The sequence below is a fragment of the Nyctereutes procyonoides genome, unplaced genomic scaffold (assembly GCF_905146905.1).
Source record: "Nyctereutes procyonoides isolate TBG_1078 unplaced genomic scaffold, NYPRO_anot_genome, whole genome shotgun sequence".
Classification (NCBI taxonomy): Eukaryota; Metazoa; Chordata; class Mammalia; order Carnivora; family Canidae; genus Nyctereutes; species Nyctereutes procyonoides.
In genome coordinates, this window is record NW_026575151.1 from 1,240,459 (window position 1) to 1,263,625 (window position 23,167).

Here is a 23,167-nt window from a genome sequence, read left to right on the forward strand (position 1 = left end):
TGCTTACTAGAAAAAATTGCAGGGTGTTGTGTTTTGTTTTGTTTTAAATTTCAGTGATACATTCCTGGGTAGTGTTTTATTCTTCTTTTGTTTTGTGTACTTTGGAATATTCAGGTGTGTTTTAAATTCCTACATTAAAAACAAACCCCATCCCCCCCCAAAAAAAAAAAACATCCCATAGTAGCCACTGTTATCCAAACAAAATTAAAAAAGCGGTAGCCAAAACAAATGCTGTATTTGGGTTTCAGTAATATGGTCTCCTCATATCAGTAACACAAAACTCCAGAGGAAAACTAGGATTTTTGGACAGAATTCAAATTAACCACATTATCCTGGTGTATTCAGTAGAGGGGCAGGGAGATTCTTCTTCCTCCTCTTGAAATGGACTCAGTTTATTTTTATCTTGGTCAGTCAATTTGTGATCTCTTCCAGCATATTTGAAAAGTCCAGTATGAAAATTCCCTCCAGCATAGTTGAAAGCTAACTTACAGTCTCCTTAAAACTGTTCTATTACTTAATATAAAGAACTCTCTAATAGATAATTTAATAATAATATGAAGGAACCAATGTTTTAGGTTATATTGGGAAACTAGAAGGAATTTTAAAAAGCTTATTGGGGAAATATACAGTAGGCTTGGAAATGCTAATTATGTAATTTATGAAAGGACTTGTGTTAACTTTTTGCCAATTACTGCATTAGTTACTGAACTTGCATATCTTAAAAATCTACATGGGTTCATTTCAAGGCTGATCATTTGGTTACTGATTTCAGTGGCCATTTTTTATCATATATTTTAAATTCTCAAGTTACATTATAATAGTAAGTATAGTCAAAGTAAAGGAACTGTTGCATGAAGGATAGTTCAGATGAGAGCCATAAGTCCAGTCACTAAAATATTACCTTTTTTTATAGCTTCAATAAGAAACAAACAAAATGGTAGCTTTGCAGTAAGGAATCCACTTTGCACTAATTTAAACTGGGAATGTGAACCAGTACAACAAAATACATAAAGGGAAGTAAATAGTTAGCAAAACCATCGGAGCCAGAATCCCTCTGGAAGTCTCCCTTGCCAGGCTCCAAGCCACCACGTAGTGTAACCCCCTCCGTTTGGTTTGCTTATCTCTTCCCCATCCGCACACTCACTTCACTCTCTCTTATGTAGAATTTTAGAATGGCAGGAGAGAAGGTACTCACTGAGGAGCCTGCTGGCGCTAGCCTCAGGGAAGAATGCCCCCATATGGCAATGATGTTCTCTGGTTTTGGGGGCATATTGTATCTGGGAAACAAAAAAGGAAATGAACCTGATAATTAGATTGCATAGCCAACATACAGTGGAACCCTCTCAAAGTGAATGTAGGATCAGAGTCTAGTCATGCTTTGTTGGCAGATAAATAATACATGCTTTTTCTTTCTTTTTTCCCTCTGTATGTAGCTATGTATTAGGCTCATTCTTTACCTATCCACATGGTGTTATTATTTTATTACTTCCACTCTCCAAAATTAAATGAATACACAAATCAAATGTACTATTATTATTTGTTATATAAAGCCCTTCAGAATTGCATAATTAGAATGTTCCTAATCAGCCAATTCATGTTGATTTGGGGGTACCATTTGTGGAAGTGTTTAAATACTCAACTATTCTATTAACTTTGTCCCAGTGAAGTTAAGTTTAAAAGAACATTTTTAAAGGGCATAAAATACTTCATATTTCTTATTGTTTACTACTTGTCAAAAAAAAAAAAAAACCTTTGGGAAGAAAATTCTCTAAAAGAATGCAGAAGCAAGGGATCTTAAAGATCTTTTTACCGGACACTCCCATCATACAGATAAGAAAGCTGAGACCAAAAGAAGCAAAATGATGATTCAAGGTAACAAAATGTCCTGACTTCCTCTCTGATGCCTCTTTTTCAGCAATGCCAATTCTGTATTGTGGCAGGCAGTGGGCCATAATGGCTAAGACCAGGCATGCCCTGGGTTCAAATCCTGCCTCTACTACTTTAGCAGCTTTGTGGACAAGTTAGTAAATGTGTTACAGTTTCGGCCTCAATTTCTCCATCTTTAAATACGTGAAACAACAAATAATAATGAGTAACAGATGTAGTAGTATTCATTTAGTAAATTTGGTGCAAGGATTAAATGAGCTAATATTTGCAAAGTGCTTGTCACAGTACAGGCACCTAACAGGCACTATATGTGAGTGTTGGTTGATGTTATTACTATCTTTCATAAATGTTTCCAAGTATAGTTTCAGGAGAAACCAGCCTGAGTCTGACTTCTTTGAAACCAGAGCCCACTTTTACCTAATGACAGTGGGTGGCTCTGAACACAGAGGAGTCAGTAATTACTGGATCCTCCAGTGATGACCAAGGACAAATTATACCAAATCAATCTCCTTGTGTGTACATGTGTGTGACTCTGGACTCAGAAATGTCGTGTTTAAAAAGACCCCTGCTGGGCCTTGAACAGGGACTCCAGTGCCCTGTCAGATGTGGAAGGAGTAGAAGACAGTCAGGTAGTAGAGTGAATTAGTAACTGATTAAGCAACACTGCTTAAATGTGCAGATAGTTGGATCAAAGTTGACACAAATGGGGGTATTTTCATTAGGAAAGTTCTCAGCTCTAACCCATTCCACACATCTTATTAATGACTTAAATGTACCAATTGAGGGACTACTTAATAATTTGCAAATAAAGTCAAAGCAAATATATGAAATTTAAGGGTTAAATTGGGATTGACAAAGCCTACTACTAAGATTCCTTTTAACTCTGATAGTTGCAAGGTTATTTGAACAATTTAATAGGACTACCACAGTCCTATGGTTAAGATTTGGAACACTGAAGACATTTTTCTAATAGGATTTCTCTCCTGGGTGGGGTTTATGTCTTCCTGTGTCCATGATGTGCCCATACCTCCTTGTACCACTGAGGAGCCACCTTGAAAGTCGGTATGACGTCATGCCAGGTAGTAATGACTCTACATAGCATATAGTGGGAAACGAGATGTGGAAAACATCAGCTCCCTTAATTCTGGCAAATTTCTTAAATCATCTTCATAGCCAATTTTCTTTTGTATGACAAGTGGATCTAGCTGGCTAGGCAGAGAGGCACTATATTCCAATGATCACATTAATATTACTCAGAACAATGTTTCTTCTTCCTGCAGTGAATTTCCTTTATTTCCATGTGTATGGTAGTATCTGATATGGAACTCCCCCAGGACTTACTCTTTTTAATTACTTAGGTAGCATGAATACATCTTTTATCTCTATTACTTCTGACCTGCTGTGGTGTCAGCTATCCTGGTGGATTAATTTTTCATAGAGAAACATGCCATATTTATGTCCAGAGTTCTCTCTGACAAGACACATGGCTAAAATCACTATTTCTTTTATGTGGTGCTTTCAGATGAAAATTTAATCTGAAACCTCATATTCATTTCTATTTTCCCTTTGAATAATTGTCTTGCAATATTTTTGTCCATTTCATTGCTCTAGAATTACTGATTAAAACATAAACTACTTGGGCAGCCCTGGTGGCTGCAACGGTCTGGCGCCGCCTACAGACTGGGGTGTGATCCTGGAGACCCGGGATCGAGTCCCACATCAGGCTCCCTGCATGGAGCCTGCTTCTCCCTCTGCCTGTGTCTCTGCCTCTCTCTCTCTCTCTCTCTGTGTCTATGAATTAAAAAAAAAAAAAAAAAAAACTACTTCCCAAAATAGGAACTGGGATTGGTCAATTAACACATCCTCAAAACTGAATCTGTAGGGCAGGAAATGCATTTGGACATACTGTCCTGTACTATACTGTTTTTATTTGGTTCTTCTTTGTCTAGTTAAGTATCAATTATCAAAACATGAGTAGGCCCTGGATTTTCAGATCATTTCAAACTAAAACAGAAGAATTTTATTGAGCTAGTCCTATTGAACTATATATTATGTGTAATTTTATAAATTATTATAAGAGCCTTCAATTATAATTCTGTAGAAAAAAAGGAAACAGTGAGATCTTGCCATTTGCAACAACATGGATTGGCCTACAGGGTATGAGGCTAAGTGAAATAAGTAAGACTGAGAAAGACAGATACCATATGATCTTACTCATGTGGAATTTAAGAAACAAAACAAATGAACAAGGGGGAAAAGGGCAAAAAAAAATGGACTTTAATATACAAACTGGTGATTGCCAGAGGGGAAGGAGGGGTTGGGTGAAATAGATGAAGAGGACTAAGAGTGCACTTATCTTGATGAGCACTGAGTAATGCATAGGATTGTCAACTATTATACACCTGAAACTAATATAATCCTATATGATAATTGTACTTCAATTTTAAAAAGTAAATAAATAAATCCATGGAAACCAAAAAGGCAGAGAGAGAGAGAGAAAGGAGAGAGAAATGCAGGCATTTCATGTTGCATGGGTGAGAAACTTCACTTCTGTATGCATACTAATGATGCAATGTAACCTTTTATTTTGTTAATTGAAATTCATAATGGCTTTACATTTGTCATTTTTTAGTGACTTCATTTATGCTAACTATATCCTTTAAGAGAAAATGCCACCCTTAAGCTAGAATGGCTTCAGTTGTGTATTTCAGATATACCACTGGTGACATTAGGAAAAGGACACAGTGGGTCTTATTATCAGTGAAGTGAGTGATCAGGAATGGGTCTATGTTAACACAAAGGAAATCTGATGAGTGGCTCCACAAAGCATCAAACAAGCATGATTCAGTTCCATGATTAGTACTTTTAGTTAATTCAGAATCACAGTATATTTTTTACCAGAGGCATGTTTGGATAATGGTCACAGACAGTCTTCATTTGGTACACAGAGACTACAAAGTCAAAAATTGAAAGATTAGTTGTAATATTTCTAAAGAGATATTCTGCTAGGTTCAGACAAATTAAGGGATTTCAGGATCTAAGGTAACACCTTTTCAAATGAAACTGTGAGGAGTAGAAACATCAAACTAGCCTGCGCACTCATATGCCAATATCAACATCAGACTTTACTTTGCCCGTGCCCTCTGTCCCCGGCACACCACCTTGGCCTTCCCTTGCTTGTTTTGCTCCTTTGCCACTCTGCAGTGAGGTTACTGCCTGCTACATCACTGGTCAAACCATCTTAACCCTTTCCTGCCCTGATAGGAGCCCTTAAAAAAATCCCTGCTGTCTTAGGAAATATCATGAAATGGTAGGCACATTATGGCCGGTTTAATAGTTCCATTTTCTGTAACATAACACTACATCTTTCTTCTTTCTCTAGGGATTACTTTCTTCTTACCCTCTCCTTCCCTCACCTCTCATCGATTTCTTGCTCTTTTATGCCATTAGTTTGGAGCTGCTCATATCTGAGCCCTACACTTAGGAGGAGCCTGCTGCAAGCTTTAGTGCAAATGAAGGGACAGCTCCTGATCACCTCTAGCTTTAGCCAAATATTCCTACCAACATGTTCCCTGCCACTTTTTGGGACTTGCAGATGCTTTGATTTAAAAAAAATTTTTTTTTATATTACCATCTGAGTTCCCAGATAGCTTCATTCTCTTTAAATTTTGAGAACCTATGGGCCTCATACCATAGGAGGTTAATGTTTTACATTAATATGATCTCTCCTATTGTGGGATCTTCAAAAATTTCAGATGTCATCCTTGTTATTAGAGCATCTGGCACATACTATATTGAAGCACTATCCTTCAAGTGAGAAGATTTAGTTTTAGTCCCAAATCTTGTCATTGATTAGATATTTGCTCTTAAATTCTTTGGGTTTCAATTTCTTTGTCTGTGATCTGTTGGATTGAATCCATGGTTCTGAAACCTGAATGTGTTTAGGATTACTTGGGCAGCTTTTAAAGTAAGTGTGGGCCGGGGAGGTGGAGGGGGAGACTGGTATTTGGGTCCTCATGTAAATATTCTGTTTAGTAGGGTGCTGTGATAACCTGTGCAATAGAAGTTATGTATATCTCCCTTTGTGATGCTAACATGCAGCGGGGTTGAGAAATCTCTAAATTAGACAATATATGAAGTTTCAACCAGCTCTAACATTTTATGATTATGATATGATCTATTTAAATAAAATACTAATTAAGCACTTGTTTAAGATAATTTTGTAGATTTGATAAACACTTTGATAGCTAAAGGAACAAATGTTGTATGATTCAAGCTCTAGGAATCCCAGAATTTCAGAGCATGCCCAAATCCTAGCCTTGTGTAAATCACAGTAATCCATAAGTATACTTAAAACATAACTTTTTTTAATGCAGGGAGTTCTACAAATGAAATACCTTATATCATCTGAAATTTATCTTTAAAACCTGATAGGATTTTTTTTTAACGAGGAAAGGAATATATTGAGGTGGGTATTAAAAGGAAAGAGAAATAAATATAGCCATATTCCCAGGATGTTGTGTTGAGTGTGTCTTTTTCTTAAAGACTAGCTAAAATAATTTGTACAGATTTTCCCTTAGAAAGTCATTCTTCTTTTTCTTCTTGTTTTTGACTAATTTATGTAAGCATCTTACGTTAACTGTAGTCTTGAGCAGCTTCTGAAATTTCAAGTGCAAAACATCCATTTTAAACACACTAATCCCAACACTAAGCAGAAGCACATGAACAGCTTACTGAAAGACCCAAAGTGGAAGGTGCAACTCCTAGGTAAATGAGCTCTCACAAGACAAATGTGACTCCCTGGTCGTTTCAGTGAAGGATGTAGAGCCATGATGCCAAGTCTCTGTCTCCATGACACACTTGCTTTTCCTCTTCATAATGCCCTCACATGGAAAACTTCTTGTCCCTGATCTTTGGGGGAGGCTGGAAGCATACACTGTTTGTTTGCTCTCCTTCCTTACAGCCATTCCTCCAGACAGCCCTAGTAAATCTTTTGAAAGCAAGTGAGGACAGAACTAGGAAGTAGATGATGGCTGTCAGATATATTGATGATTCTAGTCGGGGCGTAGTGTCCTTCATCTGAACCTTAAATCTGAAATAGGAGGTCATTCAGTGCCTCCAAAACCATTCAGTAAACTTAGGAAACAATTATGCTTTCCTGAGCAATTTTGACTTCTCACCCTCCTTATTCTTCCAGACCCTGTCCCTACCTTCTCATGGCAGCAGGAGAGTGTGGACTCTGATGAAGCACGCCTCTCCCCACAGGCTGGACGCCTGATTCGCCAGCTTCTGGATGAAGACAGTGACCCTATGCTCTCTCCTCGGTTCTATGCTTATGGGCAGAGTAGGCAATACCTGGATGACACGGAAGTGCCTCCTTCTCCCCCAAATTCCCATTCTTTCATGAGGTAAGTTTGTGTCACTGATACGCAATGACTACATCATTGCCATAACATTAGAAAGAATAGGAATGGTGTTGAAGGCTAGTAATTCTTTTTAATTACATTGTAAGTCTGTGAAGGAGCATATTGGGAACACTCCATCCTAATACACAGGCTCTTTGTAATTTTTCAATTGGCCCAACTACATCACCACAGACTGATTTTCCATTAGCACATCCTTTGCAGAGCTATCTAAAATTTAACCCTCTGGTCCGCAAGGTGTATCTCAATCCTACCTTTGCTAAATGTAAATGTGAGCGAGAGAAAGTTAGATGTGTTTCATAGGTGGGACATATAGAGCTCAGGGTCACGAAATGAATTGGTAGTCAGCTTTCTTTTATTCAAGAGGATGCGGCTGTTTGGAGCCTCCCCCTCCCTCCCTCCGTGCCATGACCCCACTCCATGCGCCTTGGCAGGCAGTGAGTGTCCTACCCTGTGCCCCTCACAGGCGCCGGAGCTCCTCTCTCGGGTCCTATGATGACGAGCAGGAGGACCTGACACCTGCCCAGCTCACACGAAGGATTCAGAGCCTTAAAAAGAAGATCCGAAAGTTTGAAGATAGATTTGAAGAAGAGAGGAAGTACAGAGTAAGTGTTTCCTCACAGGGCTTTTCCTGTCCCCACCTGTCCCCTGATCCACCAACATGCCAGCATATCAGCAACTCGGAAAAGTGATAGAAAGTTAAGGGATATTTCTAGGAATCTGTGAAACAAAAAGACAATAAAAACTGGGGATAAGCCCTGAGAAGCCCCAGAAATCATGTATCAGCATTTTCCTTGCACAGCGTATTCTTACAGATAATTGAATATTTTAGTTCACATCTCATAAACTTATCCATGAGAAGGAATGGGAAAAATCATTAAATGTTTCTTTATTTCAGCTAAAACTTAATTCAAGATTATCTTCTAAAATTTTATTAGTACTGACCTCATTCTACTCTCAGCTCCATGTTAGCATTGCCCACAAGAGTGGCAGAAAGGCATTTTGCATGGAAATTCCCTCTCCTTTCCATTCTGTTAGCCTGACACCTTAAACCCTACTACAACTCATGAAAAAGGACTTCAGAGAAGTCCAGCATTTTGCCTGTGAGGAATTCTTTGGAAGCATCAAAAATAACCATATGTAAAGAGGAATAATAGAATTACACCTATGACGTTTGTTCTGATTGTTCATGATGAATTTCTTTTTCCGGTGGCATTCAACTTTCTCTTCCTCTTTAAAACAAACTGATCATGGGGCGCCTAGGTGCCTCATGCAGTTAAACATCATGATCCTGCGGTCCTGAGATCGAATTCCGCATCAGGTTCCCTGCTTGGTAGGGATCCTGCTTTTCCCTCTGTCCCTCCCCACTCTGCTGTGTGCTTGCTCTCTCTCAAATAAATAAATAAAATCTTTTAAAATTTTTTAAAAAAATAAAACAAACTGATCATCAAACTCTTCTCGTGCCGCAGTTCAAAAATATTTACATTTGATTTTCCTTTTCTTAGCCTTCCCATAGTGACAAAGCAGCCAATCCTGAGGTTCTAAAATGGACAAATGACCTTGCCAAATTCCGGAAGCAGCTTAAAGGTAGGTAGAGTTCTAGACCTATGCCATGATTTCTGAAAGACAAGCCACCTTCAATTCATGATCTCACCACATCCTGAGTGCCACTGCTGAAATTTTTCAAAGGACACCTTCCCCATATTTCACCATGGTCTCCATCACGGACAACCCAGATCAGCTAAGATACAAACACTGCATCATTTCCCCAGTTCCCGAAGTCATGAATTGAAGGATGATTTCAATACAAATCCTATTAAGTACCAGGGTTTTATTTGCTGTGGTGTTAAGAGAAGACCTGTAAGCACAGAGGAATATGAAAAGGATTGGGTCGTTGGTCCCTCAAAAACATGCTGTCTTCTAGGAGATAGTCATAAAAACAAGCAAAGAGAATACAAAGGAAAATAATTCCAAAATAAGGTATGTAAGTTATCCATAAAAAGTTGGCCAGCAGTTGGGTGCTGGATCAGTCAATGCTGTTAAACAGTAAGGGAGTGAATATAGGCGACATCTGCCACATTCTGAGAACAGCAAGCCTGTTGGTGTGGCTAAAGCATAGATGTTACATAACTAAAGCTTTCTCAGGAATTTGGGTTAGGGAAACATTCCAGATAATCCAAGATGTTAGCATTTTCTCAGGTTTTGCATAATAACCCAGGGATTTCAACTACTGTTATAATTAGATACTTTCTGAAAAAAGATGAGACTAAACAGTTATTAACACCACAGAGAAACAATTAATGTTCAGCAGACATTGATTCTCATATGTCACCACCCCTAAATGTTTTCAACTAGAGTCCAAACTGAAGATATCTGAAGAGGATCTAACCCCCAGGATGCGGCAGCGAAGCAACACGCTCCCCAAGAGTTTCGGTTCCCAGCTTGAGAAAGAAGATGAGAAGAAGCAAGAGCTCATAGATAAAGCAGTAAAGCCTAGTGTCGAAGCCACGCTGGAATCCATCCAGAGGAAGCTCCAGGAGAAGCGGACAGAAAGCAGCCGTCCTGAGGACATTAAGGTGTGGAGATTCAGTGGAGGCCCCAAGCCAATTGCTTGTCCTAAACTACTCCAGCCAACACGGTGGAAATAGGGACTGCCACATGGGTCCCGTAGGAAGAGGGATGCAGCGAAGCCTTCTCAGACCTCTCACGCCCTCATTTCCCACACTTTTAGATGTCTAGAGAAGCAGATGGAATAGTTTGAGAGTGTTTTCACTGCTAGTACTTTGGTTTATGACTACACATTGAAAGCAGAACACTCTAACATACAGATCACAGAAAACTCATTCAGCTTAACAGAGGGTTTGATGACTCTAGAGTAAAAGGATTGTAGACCAACCTTTGGGACTGTGTAATTTGTTATTGTAGTCATCGCTTGGGCCATTAAGCTAAGCCCCATGTGCCTTGCAGCCTTGCTTACCTCAACATGCCTTTGCTGCCATGTGGGAGATACAAGTAGTTGATCATGACTCTGCTGTATTGTCTGTATTCCCAGCAAAAAGTCAGGAAGAGCTTCCTAAGTGAGCTTTGAATAGAGCTCAGAGGAGCTATTGTAGGAGGATTCTTTTTAACTTTACTTTAGAAATTTGTTTACATAAATAGGTAGTAAGGTGCATAAATGTTTCCCTTTCTTTCATTTCTCTCTCCTTTTGTTTATTCAGGATATGACCAAAGACCAAATTGCTAACGAGAAAGTGGCTCTGCAGAAAGCTCTGTTATATTATGAAAGCATTCATGGGCGGCCGGTATGTAAATGTACTAATGAATTTTCTGATTGGGGTAAACTATTTGGCTTTAGACATGAATCTTCTGTGTTCAGTATTTGACACAAGAGTTTTCCTAGTGTTTAGGAGATGACCACGTATTTTCAGCAGACCTAAGCTTCCTGAAGGCTAAACTGATGAGTGACTTCCACTGTCAAGAACATACTGAATCTGAGTTCCAAAGAAAAATTCGTTTGCAGCTAACATTTAGTCACTAGTGTTCTGCTTCAGGGGGACAGTGGTGGAGGAAACATAGATTATAGGTGAGTGCACAAAGCCCTAGAGAATTCCCTATCCCTAGGTCTGTCCCCATAAGCTGTCACTGACTCCAAGGCATTCTAACCCATAAAATGAAGGTGTTAAACTAGTATGATATCCCCTAAAATTTAATCTCTCTTCAGTGTGTCTGTGGCTGATGTTTATCTGTAGAGAAAATCCAGCCATTATCCTGAACCAAAAGTGTGAGGAGTCCAAAATATGACTTTGCCTTTTCATAGCAATAGAAAGCATTTAAAGCAATTTCTTATTCAGCAAGCATGGTTATTGCGTGTTTGTCATTAGTCCTGCAGGAGACAGTGGAACGATAGTCTTCTGCTCTATTCCTTAAGAAACTCGTGAGCAGATATCCTTGTCAGTTACCCTTCGTGACGTATTGAGAGTGTTGTCGAGAACCCAACAAAACAAGTTCTCAAGAGCAGATATAAAGAAGCATGAGGTTTATACTCACAGAAGGATTTTTATACAGCCAAAATGCATCGGTCTCTTTTCCAGTCACAGCCATGGCTATATAATGGAGATAATATTTTCATGTAAAATTTACTTTTTTGAATAAAGAAGTTTCCAGAATAATGCACTAGACTCAAGGATCTGTGAAGTCAGGAATTCTGGGTTTTGTTCACCTAACAGTGCACTTGATCCTTAGCATCTAGCACAAAGACCTGACACATACCCTGTGCCCAAGAAACTGTTTGGAGAATGCATCCTCCATGGTATTTCAGTTCTGAATTTATCAGGTTTAAATTAAAAAAAAAAAAAAAAGCTGGAGCTTCTGCTGATTGATTTTACTGACCTGTCCCTACAGCGGAAAAATACTGGTGCTCTGGGATAATGGTCATGTTTCAAGCCAAGTTTTGTTTTGGACTTTTTAAAGGCATTGAATCAAACAGTAAATGCACTGGAGCTCAAATATATTGTGCAACTTGTCCTTTTCTCTTGGAGTATTCAGAACTTGGAGAAGTAGAACTGAACCCTGTAGCAGAGAGAGGCCCCTTCTTCACTAGAGGCTCAGAACCTTCTAAGTATAGATCTCCCGGTGGCCACCAGGCAGGTGGGGAAGAAGGGCAGGACTTGCATGCCTTCCTTCTCCAGCATTTCTTCTTTTCATCACGTAGGTTCACAGATGACATTGACAGACTCCTTTACAGATTTCTTTGCCAGAGTCCCCGAGATCTCTCCACTGCTTTCTAGTCCCAACCTTTATGGCCAGTTCGGGGGCTTGTATGCTTGGTGTTTGTTGCTCAGAGTTGGACACACATCCTCTCATTCTGCCTGGGCTGAGATGATGTGCAGGGACGGGGATCAGCAGACCTAGATTCAGATCCCAGCCCTACTGAGACCAGCTCTGGAGCTTTGGGCTACTGAGGTAAGAGCAGAGCTCTGTCTATACCGTAGCTGGCTGTTCTAGGTTGTCATGGAGACTAACTGATGGCATGGACACATGCAGGCACATTTACCTGTAGGCTGTCTGCACTGAGGAAGTGGGCTGGGGTTCTTGGCAAGTGGTTCGGGAGGGTGCCCAGTCCATGAGGTTTTCACTTCTTTTTTTTTTTTTTTTTTTTTTTAATGATGTTTTCACTTCTGCTACAGGTATATGTTCTGCTAGCCGCAGCCTACTTATTAAGTGATGGAATCAGGAGAAAGAATGCGCATCATTAGGAATATGAAATCTTAGTTCTTGGCCCTGCTGTATTGCTTCCTTGTTTCATTGTTCTTTCAGATATTGGAAGAACACCTTTTTGAGTCTGGATTCTAGCATCTCATCGGGCAGGGAACAAGTGCTGTAGAAGTTTGAATGGCATTTTTGCTGGTTTGTGGTCAGACTCTCTGCCTCTCTCTCTCTGGAACATGAATACTCCATCCTCAGGAAAAGCAGAGTTCATTTGCTATGTGGCCAGTGTGAAAATCAGAGTGAACTTTTCATTCTTAGGTCCGCAGTATTGCCATGGACCCTGAACTGTAAATACCATTTGAGCAACACTCTTCTCAAAAGAAAAATACATGTATTTCCAGAGCTAAACTATCATTCCAAACCCCAGGGGTTTTTTTGTTTGTTTTGGTTTTCAGTTTGGGTTTTTTGTTTTGTTTTGTTTTGTTTTTGAGAAGCAGGTGCTCAAAGCTCATGGGTTTTTGCTGAGTCTACAGATTCTGATTTGAAAGGACAATGAATAATTGTCAGAATCACAGGCCAAAACAGTTGTCTGCTGCCCTTGTACATTTTTTAAACACGGTTGTTTGCTTTAACAGTGCACTCTACAGATTGACACATGTTTGGAAAAACAGAAACACACTCATTTACACAGTGGCACATAAATCCCTACTAATTATGAAAGCATGTCCTTTCAGCATTTAAGGATCTCATCAAAAGACCATGTCACAGAAAATACAACACATAACTGCAGGTAACCGTATTACCTTCTTTACAAGACCACTCCTTGATGATGACGTTTAGGGAAAGGAATGGGTTGTTTGCAAGAGCTTCTGGTTTCTTCTTGAGTCTCTTCCTCATCAGTATATTTTAATGTTATGTTTTAATACCTTGGAAACTAACATGACAGTAGACACACTTGGTTCAAATTTAAACACAAATTCAGAAGTCATATGTAAATACTGCCCTTTGGCTATCTGCTATTTGGGATTATCTGATCTTTGCTGAGTCTGCTATTTTTATCCAGTAATAAGGAGAGTTACGTCTTTCTGAGTCGATGGGTCAAGATGCAATAGTTAAAAGAATCCATCTCATTTATCTTCTCCTATTAGTAGTTTTATGACGCAGAGGTACCCTTGCACACACAAACTCAAACCACGTATTTTACTAAGAAGATTCTGAGGCTGTATAGTTTCTTGTCTGTGGCATAATTTCTCACAAAGCGGTGCTTCCTTGCTACTGCTCATAGCTAGAGGTCTTGTGAACTCAACATAGGCAGGGCTCTGACCTTGGAAGGCAGAATTCTTTATGTGAAGACAACTTGGTCAAACCCTATTAGAGGAAAATGCTTCAATGTGACATTTTTAGTGTGTCTTCACTGGGTTAAGATCCTACTTTACTTCATGTCTTATTTGTGAATGGAAAGAAAACTGAACTGCGAGTCAGTGAACCTGGGTTCTTGACCCAAATCTTGCCTTGGGCAAATCATTGCCCTTTCCAATGCTGAGTTTCATTGTATGAAAATAGAAGGCTCTTCTAGCCATGATATTCCAGGGTCCTAATTCTATCTTTATCTTCACATTAAAAGCATCAGTCATTTCCTCTTTCACCTGTGTGGCACTGTCCAGGTGACAGAGCCCAAATGGGTGTTTCTGTAAGGAAGTTTTATTTGAGGCAAAGACAAGAAGTGTCATAAAAGGCAAAGGCAGGCAAATGCAGCTGTCTAATTGGGCCTCTGTAATTTTGGTCCAAGACTTTTCCTCTATTTAAATGTGGATTAATTATTGGCTAGTGTTCCCTTGGTACCTGGAAATATTATCTGAAACCTTATAGAGCAACCAAAAGCAGTAGTAAGAGATCAACAGATGAAGATTTCTTTTAATCAAAAACAAAGGCCCCAGCATCGGGATGGCTCAGTCATTTAAGCATCTGACTCTAAATTTTGGCTCAGGTTGTAATCTCAGGGTCATGAGAAGCCCACGTCAGGCCCCATGCTCAGCACAGTCTGCTTGAGATTCTCTTTCCTTCACCTTCTTCCCCTCCCCCTGCTTCATGTGCAATAAATAAATTAATTAATTAAATAAAATCTTTTTAAGAAGAGCAAAGACAGAATGGGAGGTGCTGCTGCCTTAGTTTTCCATCTAGGTTTTTATATTGTCCTGATTTGTGTGCAAAAATACATCTTTCCCACACACTGGAAAGCCATCCAGAGATACCACCTAAATGAAAGTTTAATGAAGGTTTGAGGCAAGAGAAGTGAAAGTATAATAGAGAATCCGGGGGGCGGGGGAGAATCCAGGGGGATCCCTGGATGGCTCAGCGGTTTAGCGCCTGCCTTTGGCCCAGGGTGTGATCCTGGAGTCCTGGGATCAAGTCCCATGTCGGGCTCCCTGCATGGAGCCTGCTTCTGCCTCTGCCTGTGTCTCTGCCTCTCTCTCCCTCTCTCTGTGTCTCTCATGAATGAATAAATAAAATCTTTCAAAAAAAAAAAAAAAGAATCCAGTGACTATTACATGCTTGGCCTAAAGTCATTTCCAAGCAACTATAGATCATAAAGATTTTCTAATCTGGATTCTGCTGTTTCCAATCAGGAAACCAAGGCTTTCCAAACCAGCAAACTGGCTCATTCAAAGGCCAGTTTTCAATCAATAACAGAATCTCCGAGCAGCCGATGACTCAAGAATAAAAGACATCAACTTCCAAACAATTTTCCCATGGCCCATTTAATATCAGTTGACCCTTTTGTAACAATTCAGCCAAGGCTTCGCTTTGTTTATGGAACTGTTGGTTAGATTTTGGCTCTACTAACAAATCCAGTTCTGATCATTGCATGTGATGTGGCTTTCTGATGAGTGAAAGTTGTATTAACTTTTAATATCACCAAGCCTTTGGTTTCAGATATATATCATGAAACTAATCCTGGTGTAAATCAAGTAGTATTAATTCTTTCTACCCCTCAGACTTACAGATCTTTAATATTTCTGGTGTTTAGACACTTCTATCAAATGCCAGTGTTAACTTTGGTGGAATTATAATGGGTTTAACTCCACATAGTCAGAAACTGGGCTTTATCAGATCAATCACAGGTGATTAGTTCCTGAAGGTCATCAATTTAAAACATGAGCAGCTCATAGAAAAATCTAAATATCAGTATCATAAATAAAAAATTAAGCCAGTGATCCTCTTCATCTGCTCCAACTAGAAAATTTGAAAAAAGAATTAGAGAGGAAATTGGTTTCTGTCAAATTTGCCATTTCTGGCTGGTTTTACCTCTCCTTCTAAAATCCAGACTTTCGTTCTACAGTCCAAAAATATTTCTGCCAAGCAACAAGTAATAGGATGTGAGTCCACAATGGGGAAATACTAGCTTCTTATTATTTTTATTTTTAGTATGTCTTTTGGTCACTAAACTATGAATTGTTTATCTTGCATAATAATATTTCACCACATGTCATATGTTGACAATTAGAATGTGCCTTAACCTCATCTGGAACACATTTACCAGATACATCTTGTATTTAAAAAGTTATCCCATGTGTTCCAGTCCTAAATTTTGTCATTTTACATATGAGATTGTACAAGTCACTCCATTTCTATCCTTAGACTTTTCTGTGGCTGTCGTTAAAGTCTTGTTGAAGTATAACATACAGAAAGGAGTCCCCAGTATAAATATGTGCCTTGATGCATTTTTACAAAGTAAACTAGTCCAGGTAGCCAGCATCAAGACAAGAAACAAATGTTGCCAATCCTCCAGAAGGAAGGATTGCTCCTTCCTGCTCCTGTCCCCTTCCAGTCAATACCACGACCTCCACTCCACGAAGGAAAACCATTACCTTGACTTCTAAAGCTGTAAATCCTATTGGCTTATTTCTGAACTGACAAAAGTGAAATTTTACATTATATATTCTTTAGTGTCTGGCTTATTTTTACTTGGCTTTCTTTTTGTAAGATTAATTTATGATGTTGCCTATAGCTGTGGCCCATTCATCCTCGTTGCCATGCAGTATTCAGTTTGGGGAGCATATCCATTCTGTTGCTGGGCATATGGATGGTTTCCACTTTGGGGTTATTATAAGTAGTGCTGCTGTGAACATTATTCTGTGTGTCTTTTGGTAAGCTTAAGGCCACAATTTTTTTTAATACTTAAGAGTAGAACTGAGGGCTCACATGTTCAGCTTTAGTAGACACTACCAAATAGTTGTCCAGAGTGTTCCACTCTTAGAAGCAGTGAAAGAGAGTTCCAGTTCTTCAGCATTCTTGCTGACACTTGACACAATCTGTTGTCTTCTGTTGGCCATTATGGTAGGCGTGTCTAGTAGTAACACCTATGGTTTTATCCTCAGTCTTTCTGTAACATAATTTCTGTGTTCCTTTTCATTATGGATGGTCATCTTCTATGAAATACCAATTTTAAAACTCCTTTTGATTTGATAGCTAGAGATAGGAAAATACCATCTGCCTTTCAATATTGTGAACTTAGGAAGAAATAGAAAAGATTATTATTATTGCTGTTCACAGAAAAGAAGTCCACAAGATGTTTCTGTGTAGTGGCAGTATCCTATCCTGGCATATGAAGTTTGTCCAAAGATCCCTTATTGATCACTTTGAGAAAAGCAAACATAAAAGGTTACAAAGGAATAATCCATTCATGCACGGTCTAAAGTTGTCTTCAAAGCTGAAGGCCCAAAAGGTCCCTAATCCTATTTGCCCTTCCTTACCTCTGTAACTCTTGCCTTATGTGCGTGGTAGAAATAAAGTGCAAAAGACAAACCACAAACTTGAAACAAAGATACTTCATCTCTTTTGGCATTTAAGTAAAAAGGGGAAATGCATGCATACCTATAAACTTTGCATATGTATTTGTGTTTGAAATATTCTATCATTTTACAGATACTTGTGGAAAATTTCCATTATATAGGCACTGAAAACAGTTTCCAGGGATACAAAAACATATACTCCTGGTCTCAAGAGGCTTACAGTCTTTAAGAGGAGACAGGTGTGCCAACAGATAGTTATTATAGAGTATAAAATGTGTCTTCTACTGGGGCTGCTATAAAAAAATACTGTAGACAAGTACCTTCTAAACAACAGAAATTTATTTCTATTTTAGTTCGGGAGGCTCAAAGCCCAAGATCAAGGCAATGATAGATTTGGTGTCTGGTGAGGGCTCTTTCCTGGTTCACAGACAGCCATTTTCTTACTGTCCTCACATGGCGGAAGAGGCCAGAGAGCTCTTTGGGGTCTCTTATATGAGGGCCCTAATCCCATTCATCAGGGCTCATGACATAATCACCTCCAAAATCCCCGACTGCCTAATACCATCACACAGGAGACTAGGTTTCAAAATTTGAGGTACGCACATTCAGTTAATAGCAAACCATGTGTGAAGTTACAAAGTATACACAGGTTGCAGTAGGTAAAGGTGCGTGAGCGGGTCTCTCAGAATGGGGGATGTTGGAAGAAGGCTGCACAGGGGAGGTGGCTCTTGATCTGGAATCTGCCAAACCATGGAGAAGAGAGGAGGCCATTGGCCATTTGAGGGCATACAGAACTAGACAAAGAGGTAAAACACAACTTAGTTTATCTCTGGAGCTTGAGATATGACAGGAAGGAGGAGAAGCAGCAGATGATGAAGGGCTTCTAGAACATTATCAGAGAGTTGGGCCTGATTATTCCCCCACTGCCTGTAGAGACAGTCCTTTATTTATTTTTTTTAAGATTTTATTTATTTATTCATGATAGACACAGAGAGAGAGAGAGAGAGAGAGAGAGGCAGAGACGCAGGCAGAAGGAGAAGCAGGCTCCATGCCGGGAGCCCGATCTGGGACTCGATCCCGGGACTCCAGGATCCCACCCTGGGCCAAAGGCAGGCGCCAAACTGCTGAGCCACCCAGGGATCCCGAGACAGTCATTTAAACATCTGTGAGCACTCTGCCACATTTTAGGGCACTGGAGATGAGTCCATCCATGTAGTCTAGCAGCAGATGTTTCTTGAATACCTACAGTTTGCCAGAATCTTGTCCTAAAAAACAAAACAATTTCACAGGGGAGAGAGACATGTGGGGAGAAAAAAAAAAAAGATCACAGAGCTGCACAGTAAGTATTACCATAGAAATACATACTTTCTTCTTCCCTGGATCTGGAAAACAGTAAATCACCTGGGAGCTCTGAACTTTGAGTAGTTTTACACAGTGAACCAGTAATGGTCATAGCTTTGACTCAGGAAAAGCAATACTGCTGATGGAGTGATTTCCAAAGATCTGCTGCTAAGATTTTAAAATATCCACGTAAGTGGATATTTTAAAAATTCACTGACTACTATTATCAGTTTATTTTATTTTTTAAGATTTTATTTATTCATGAGAAACACAGAGAGAAAGAGGCAGAGACACTGGCAGAGGGAGAAGCAGACTCCCTGCAGGGAGCCCGATACAGGACTCGATCCTGGGACTCCAGGATCATCCCCCGGGCCAAAGGCAGGCACCAAACCACTGAGCCACCCAGGGATCCCCCTATTATCAGTTTAAATAAATTTTGCAAGAATGGCAAAAGTGGAGTTGCTTGAGCAGCTGATAGCCTAACTGTCAGAGGCAGGCTTTTGAGCTCTGTTGCTCTTGTTTTCAGGTAACCAAGAATGAACGTCAGGTTATGAAACCGCTATATGACAGATACCGGCTCGTCAAACAGATCCTGTCCCGAGCCAACACCATACCCATCATTGTGAGTACAACAGCTTTCTGTGGTTGATTACCTAGTGGAACGGGCCCCAACCTGCCTTCTCATTAGAGAGTACTCTTTAATAGTCGAACCTGTCATTAATATTTATGCCTCATAAGCTTGGGGAATGAAGAATTTGTCAAAGACTTCTGAGGCTACATTTGTCTAAAATGAGCAAATCTGAAACTGCTAGAATTTTGTTTTCTATTGAGCAACATGCTTTAACATGTATGTCCATCTGCCTTGTGCTGAGCTGACACCCTTTCCTCAGAACACCAGCAGGACAGAGCCCCTCTAGTCCAGAGGCCTCTCTGGTCCCAAGGACCCACTGGTAATAGTCTTCTCTCTCCCTCCAAAAGAGGGATGGCCCCCTTAGGAATCATATCCAGGGAGAAGTCCTCTAAGGATCTCCAGAGAGCCGCCTGGTTTTGGAAGCTATAGAGAAGCCTAAGGAGAAGAAGAGGGAGGGAGGCTAGTAACTGTGTGGCTGCCCTCAATGGCCACCATCCTCTGACTTACACCTAACTGCTTTTGGCCTCTGAATTTTGGTTCTGTCCAGAGTAGGGACCCTCAGCTTGCCTCCAGGCACTGGCCAGCTGGCCCATCTCCTGTATTCCAGTCTCCCACTTTTCCGCCCAGTTTATGAGTGAGCCTTAATGCCCTGTCTGTCTCCTGGGGAATCCTTTGCCTCTGGTCCAGGGCTGTCCTCTCTGGGAATGCTGGGGGCTTTCTCTCTTGATTTTTCAACTTTCAAAAAAGCGCACACAGCCTTGCTTTTATGTTGTTGTTAAAATGCATGTCATCTTAGCTGCTGTTCTTTGTTTGGTTCCTGCTTTAAATCAATCTGTCTTTCTCTTTCTTTCCTTCTTTTTCTTTTTCTTTCTTTCTTTTTAAGATTTTATTTATTCATGAGAGACACAGAGAGGCAGAGGGAAAAGCAGGATCCCCGCAGGGAGCCTGATGTGGAACTCGATCCCAGGACCCCGGGATCACGGCCTAAGCCAAAGGCAGATGCTCAAAGCGCTGAGCCGCCCAGGCGCCCCTTTAAGATTTTCTATTTAAGCAATCTCTGCACGTAACGTGGGGCTCAAACTCACAACCCTGAGATCAAGAGCCTCAAACTCCACCAGCTGAGCCAGCCAGGCACCCCTCCTTGTTGCTTTCTAAGATATAATCTTTGTATTTCTGTTAACAGTGTATCTGTCGCTAGGAACAAGGCAGGTTCCAGATTTTGGCAGGTGTATTAGAAGAAAGCTACTTCTCTAGAAATTTTTCACAGGATAACTTAGTAAACTAGCCAAGGAAAGGATTCAATCTCAGGAATCCTTTCATTCTCCAGTCAGGAGCCCTGAGTACCCCTAAATGAGTGTTCCTGGATAGGGTGAGAAGGTACAACAGGGAAGCTGTACAACGTTTGCATCACCTGAGGAGCTTATGTTGTTTTACTTAAAGCTTCTAATGCTTCCCAGAGTTCTCACATCTGCTCTCCTCAGGGAGGAAAGAGGAGGAACAGGACAATGTCTGTCCTCAGGCTTGTTCTGCGTTTGGTTAACATGCTCCTGTGCTCTTCTTGCTCTCCTGAGGCCTCCTTGGTTTGGGTGTGTGGGCTCTGGACTGAAGCACCATCTCAGACAAGAACTTCGGTCATCTCTAGTTTTCCTGGGAACATGTGGTGGGGAAGGGTTAGGGTATATAGTTCAAAGGCAGTGATGAATCCTAGTGCCCTGGAGGAGGCAGAGGCCCAGAGGCCAAGGGAGAGGGATTCACAGTGGAACCTTCTTGTCAACGACCTGTCCTGTCACAGGGATCCCCCTCCAGCAAGCGGAGAAGCCCTTTGCTGCAGCCAATCATCGAGGGAGAAACTGCTTCCTTCTTCAAGGAGATAAAGGTGAAGTCCTCCCGCTGCTAACCTCTGCTGAGCGGGCATGGCTCTCTCCCCGCCTCCCCTCCTCCTGTGAATGCAGAGGGGTGGCTTCTGGTGCTGCGCCCTCAAAACCACTCGCTGCACCTAACCAGGCGAGAACAGTCCTCTCTTATGGACCCTAGGATCCGGCTGGTCTCCACAGTTCCATCTCATTCTCCTGCCTTTTTGTTGCTTGTTGTTGTCTTGTTTTCATTTTGCTTTGAGGGGATTTGGGGGGAGGGGGTTCCCAATATTTTTGTTACAGTTTCCTCTGTTTGGAATGCATTTTCTGTACTCCAGAAATCTTTTTCCAGTAACTCATTTGAGTAACTTTCACAAAAATCTTATTTACTGAGTTTCTAGAAAACCCAAAATTAACAAAGGCAGTCTAGATAGCACACAACAAAAAACTATCATTTCGTAGACTGGTATCTTCCTTGTCTTTGCCAGATTTGCTGGTGCAGTTTCACCCACTCCTCCTTCCTTTTGACTTTCCCCTGGCATCTTTAGTTGTCAGAACTAAGTTAATAATCTGCTCTTGATCTGAGAAGAGAGTACCATCGCCACAGTCACTGCAATCTACACTCTGGTTTTTACCCCAGTAGTAATTATGGATTTTATACAGGCAGTCCTGGTCCTCAGCAGCCACTTTTCCTATGAATGGGAAGTATACTCCATGCCCTCAGGTTTGTGTGTCTCTGTCGAGACCTACTGGCCTGGACCAATATCAGCCTCTTTCATGGTCTTGTCTCTAGACACCTGAATGAGCTGGACTGCCTTCTACAGGGCCCTAGAAATGAAAAGTCAGATTCACTTTTTTTTTAACCAGTGATTGTTTTTTAGCAATTGGAGTTTCACTTGTCATATTTCTGTGAAAGGTCTAAGCCTGGGGTGGTCATTTATTTACTGTAGTTAGGAATGGTACCACAGAATATGAGGGCCTCCTTCCCTCAAAGGACATCAGTTGAGAAGTGCTCCATTGTCCTGCCTGGTCCTCACTATTATGACTGAGGTATGGTGCCAAAAGCTACACGGTCTTCTATCTTAGTTATTCTTTTCCTTTCCTTAGTTCTTAGGGGCCTTAAATATTTCATATACCTAATTTTAAAGTATTAAAATGATTTATGCTCACCAATGATTATGCTCACCATTCATATTACATTACATAGAACTTGTTTTATGAAAATGCTCTAAACATAACATTTAGGCAAATATGCTACATTTTTAAAATTGGAGCTATTTTCTTACAATAAGACTTGATGTTGATGAAAGAAGACAAACTTTGTCTGGCTGGTAATCTCACACAGAAACAAAATCACCATAATTGAAGAAATTTGGGCAATTGTGTGTATTGAAAATTAGCATTTCTCTTAGAAGCATGCAATAGAACTGTTACTTCATAAAAGTGTGTTCTTTAACACATCCAAAATATAACACTTAACAAATAATTGCTTCATTAAACTAATGGAAGACCTATTAATGATAGACATTTTAAAATAGAAAATTCTTCCAAATCTTATTTGGCTTAGTTTATTTTTTTCACAAGTATATTTTGGCCATCGCTCTTCTCCTGGCCCATGTAGTGGTCAGAATTTCAATGCTTACATTTTGCAATGCTTACATTGCCTTTGTAAATAGTGTTGTCTTTTAGTTCATTTTGTTCCAACTGGCCAGGCTTATTAGCATGTGTTTGGACTGTACTAATTCTTGGCGATTCTGATACAATTTAGAATTTGATGTCAGTGCAGATCAGAAGATTTTATCAAAGTAGTGTCCTTAAAAACCACCTCTGGTTTTAAGTGCTTATAGCAGGAAACTAGCTATATATGAAATAGAGCCAGCTCAGGTTCTGAACCCCTACATCTTCCAGCCCCCAAATCCTAGAGATAGTCTAGTCAGTTCTTCTATCCAGTATAGAGTTTCCTTGAAAACGTCTCTGACAGAATAGAGAGACTATCCCAAAGAAGTGATTCTGTGCTCAAGCTTGAAAAGT

At 40.3% G+C, this 23,167-nt stretch overlaps 1 protein-coding gene across 9 annotated transcripts in view; it reads left to right on the forward strand.

Annotated features, from left to right (window-relative positions):
* The window catches only part of FAM13A (family with sequence similarity 13 member A), a 310,890-nt gene that overhangs the window by 277,478 nt on the left and 10,245 nt on the right, over nt 1-23,167 (forward strand). For 8 of the 9 annotated variants that reach the window (XM_055312970.1, XM_055312971.1, XM_055312973.1 and 5 more), the window contains 7 exons: nt 7,085-7,295; nt 7,777-7,915; nt 8,816-8,897; nt 9,666-9,886; nt 10,529-10,612; nt 19,179-19,274; nt 21,076-21,159. In XM_055312970.1, coding sequence (XP_055168945.1) covers nt 7,085-7,295; nt 7,777-7,915; nt 8,816-8,897; nt 9,666-9,886; nt 10,529-10,612; nt 19,179-19,274; nt 21,076-21,159 — 917 coding nt within the window. The remainder of the gene's footprint in view (nt 1-7,084; nt 7,296-7,776; nt 7,916-8,815; nt 8,898-9,665; nt 9,887-10,528; nt 10,613-19,178; nt 19,275-21,075; nt 21,160-23,167) is intronic. The other variant, XM_055312972.1, reaches the window with a different exon arrangement.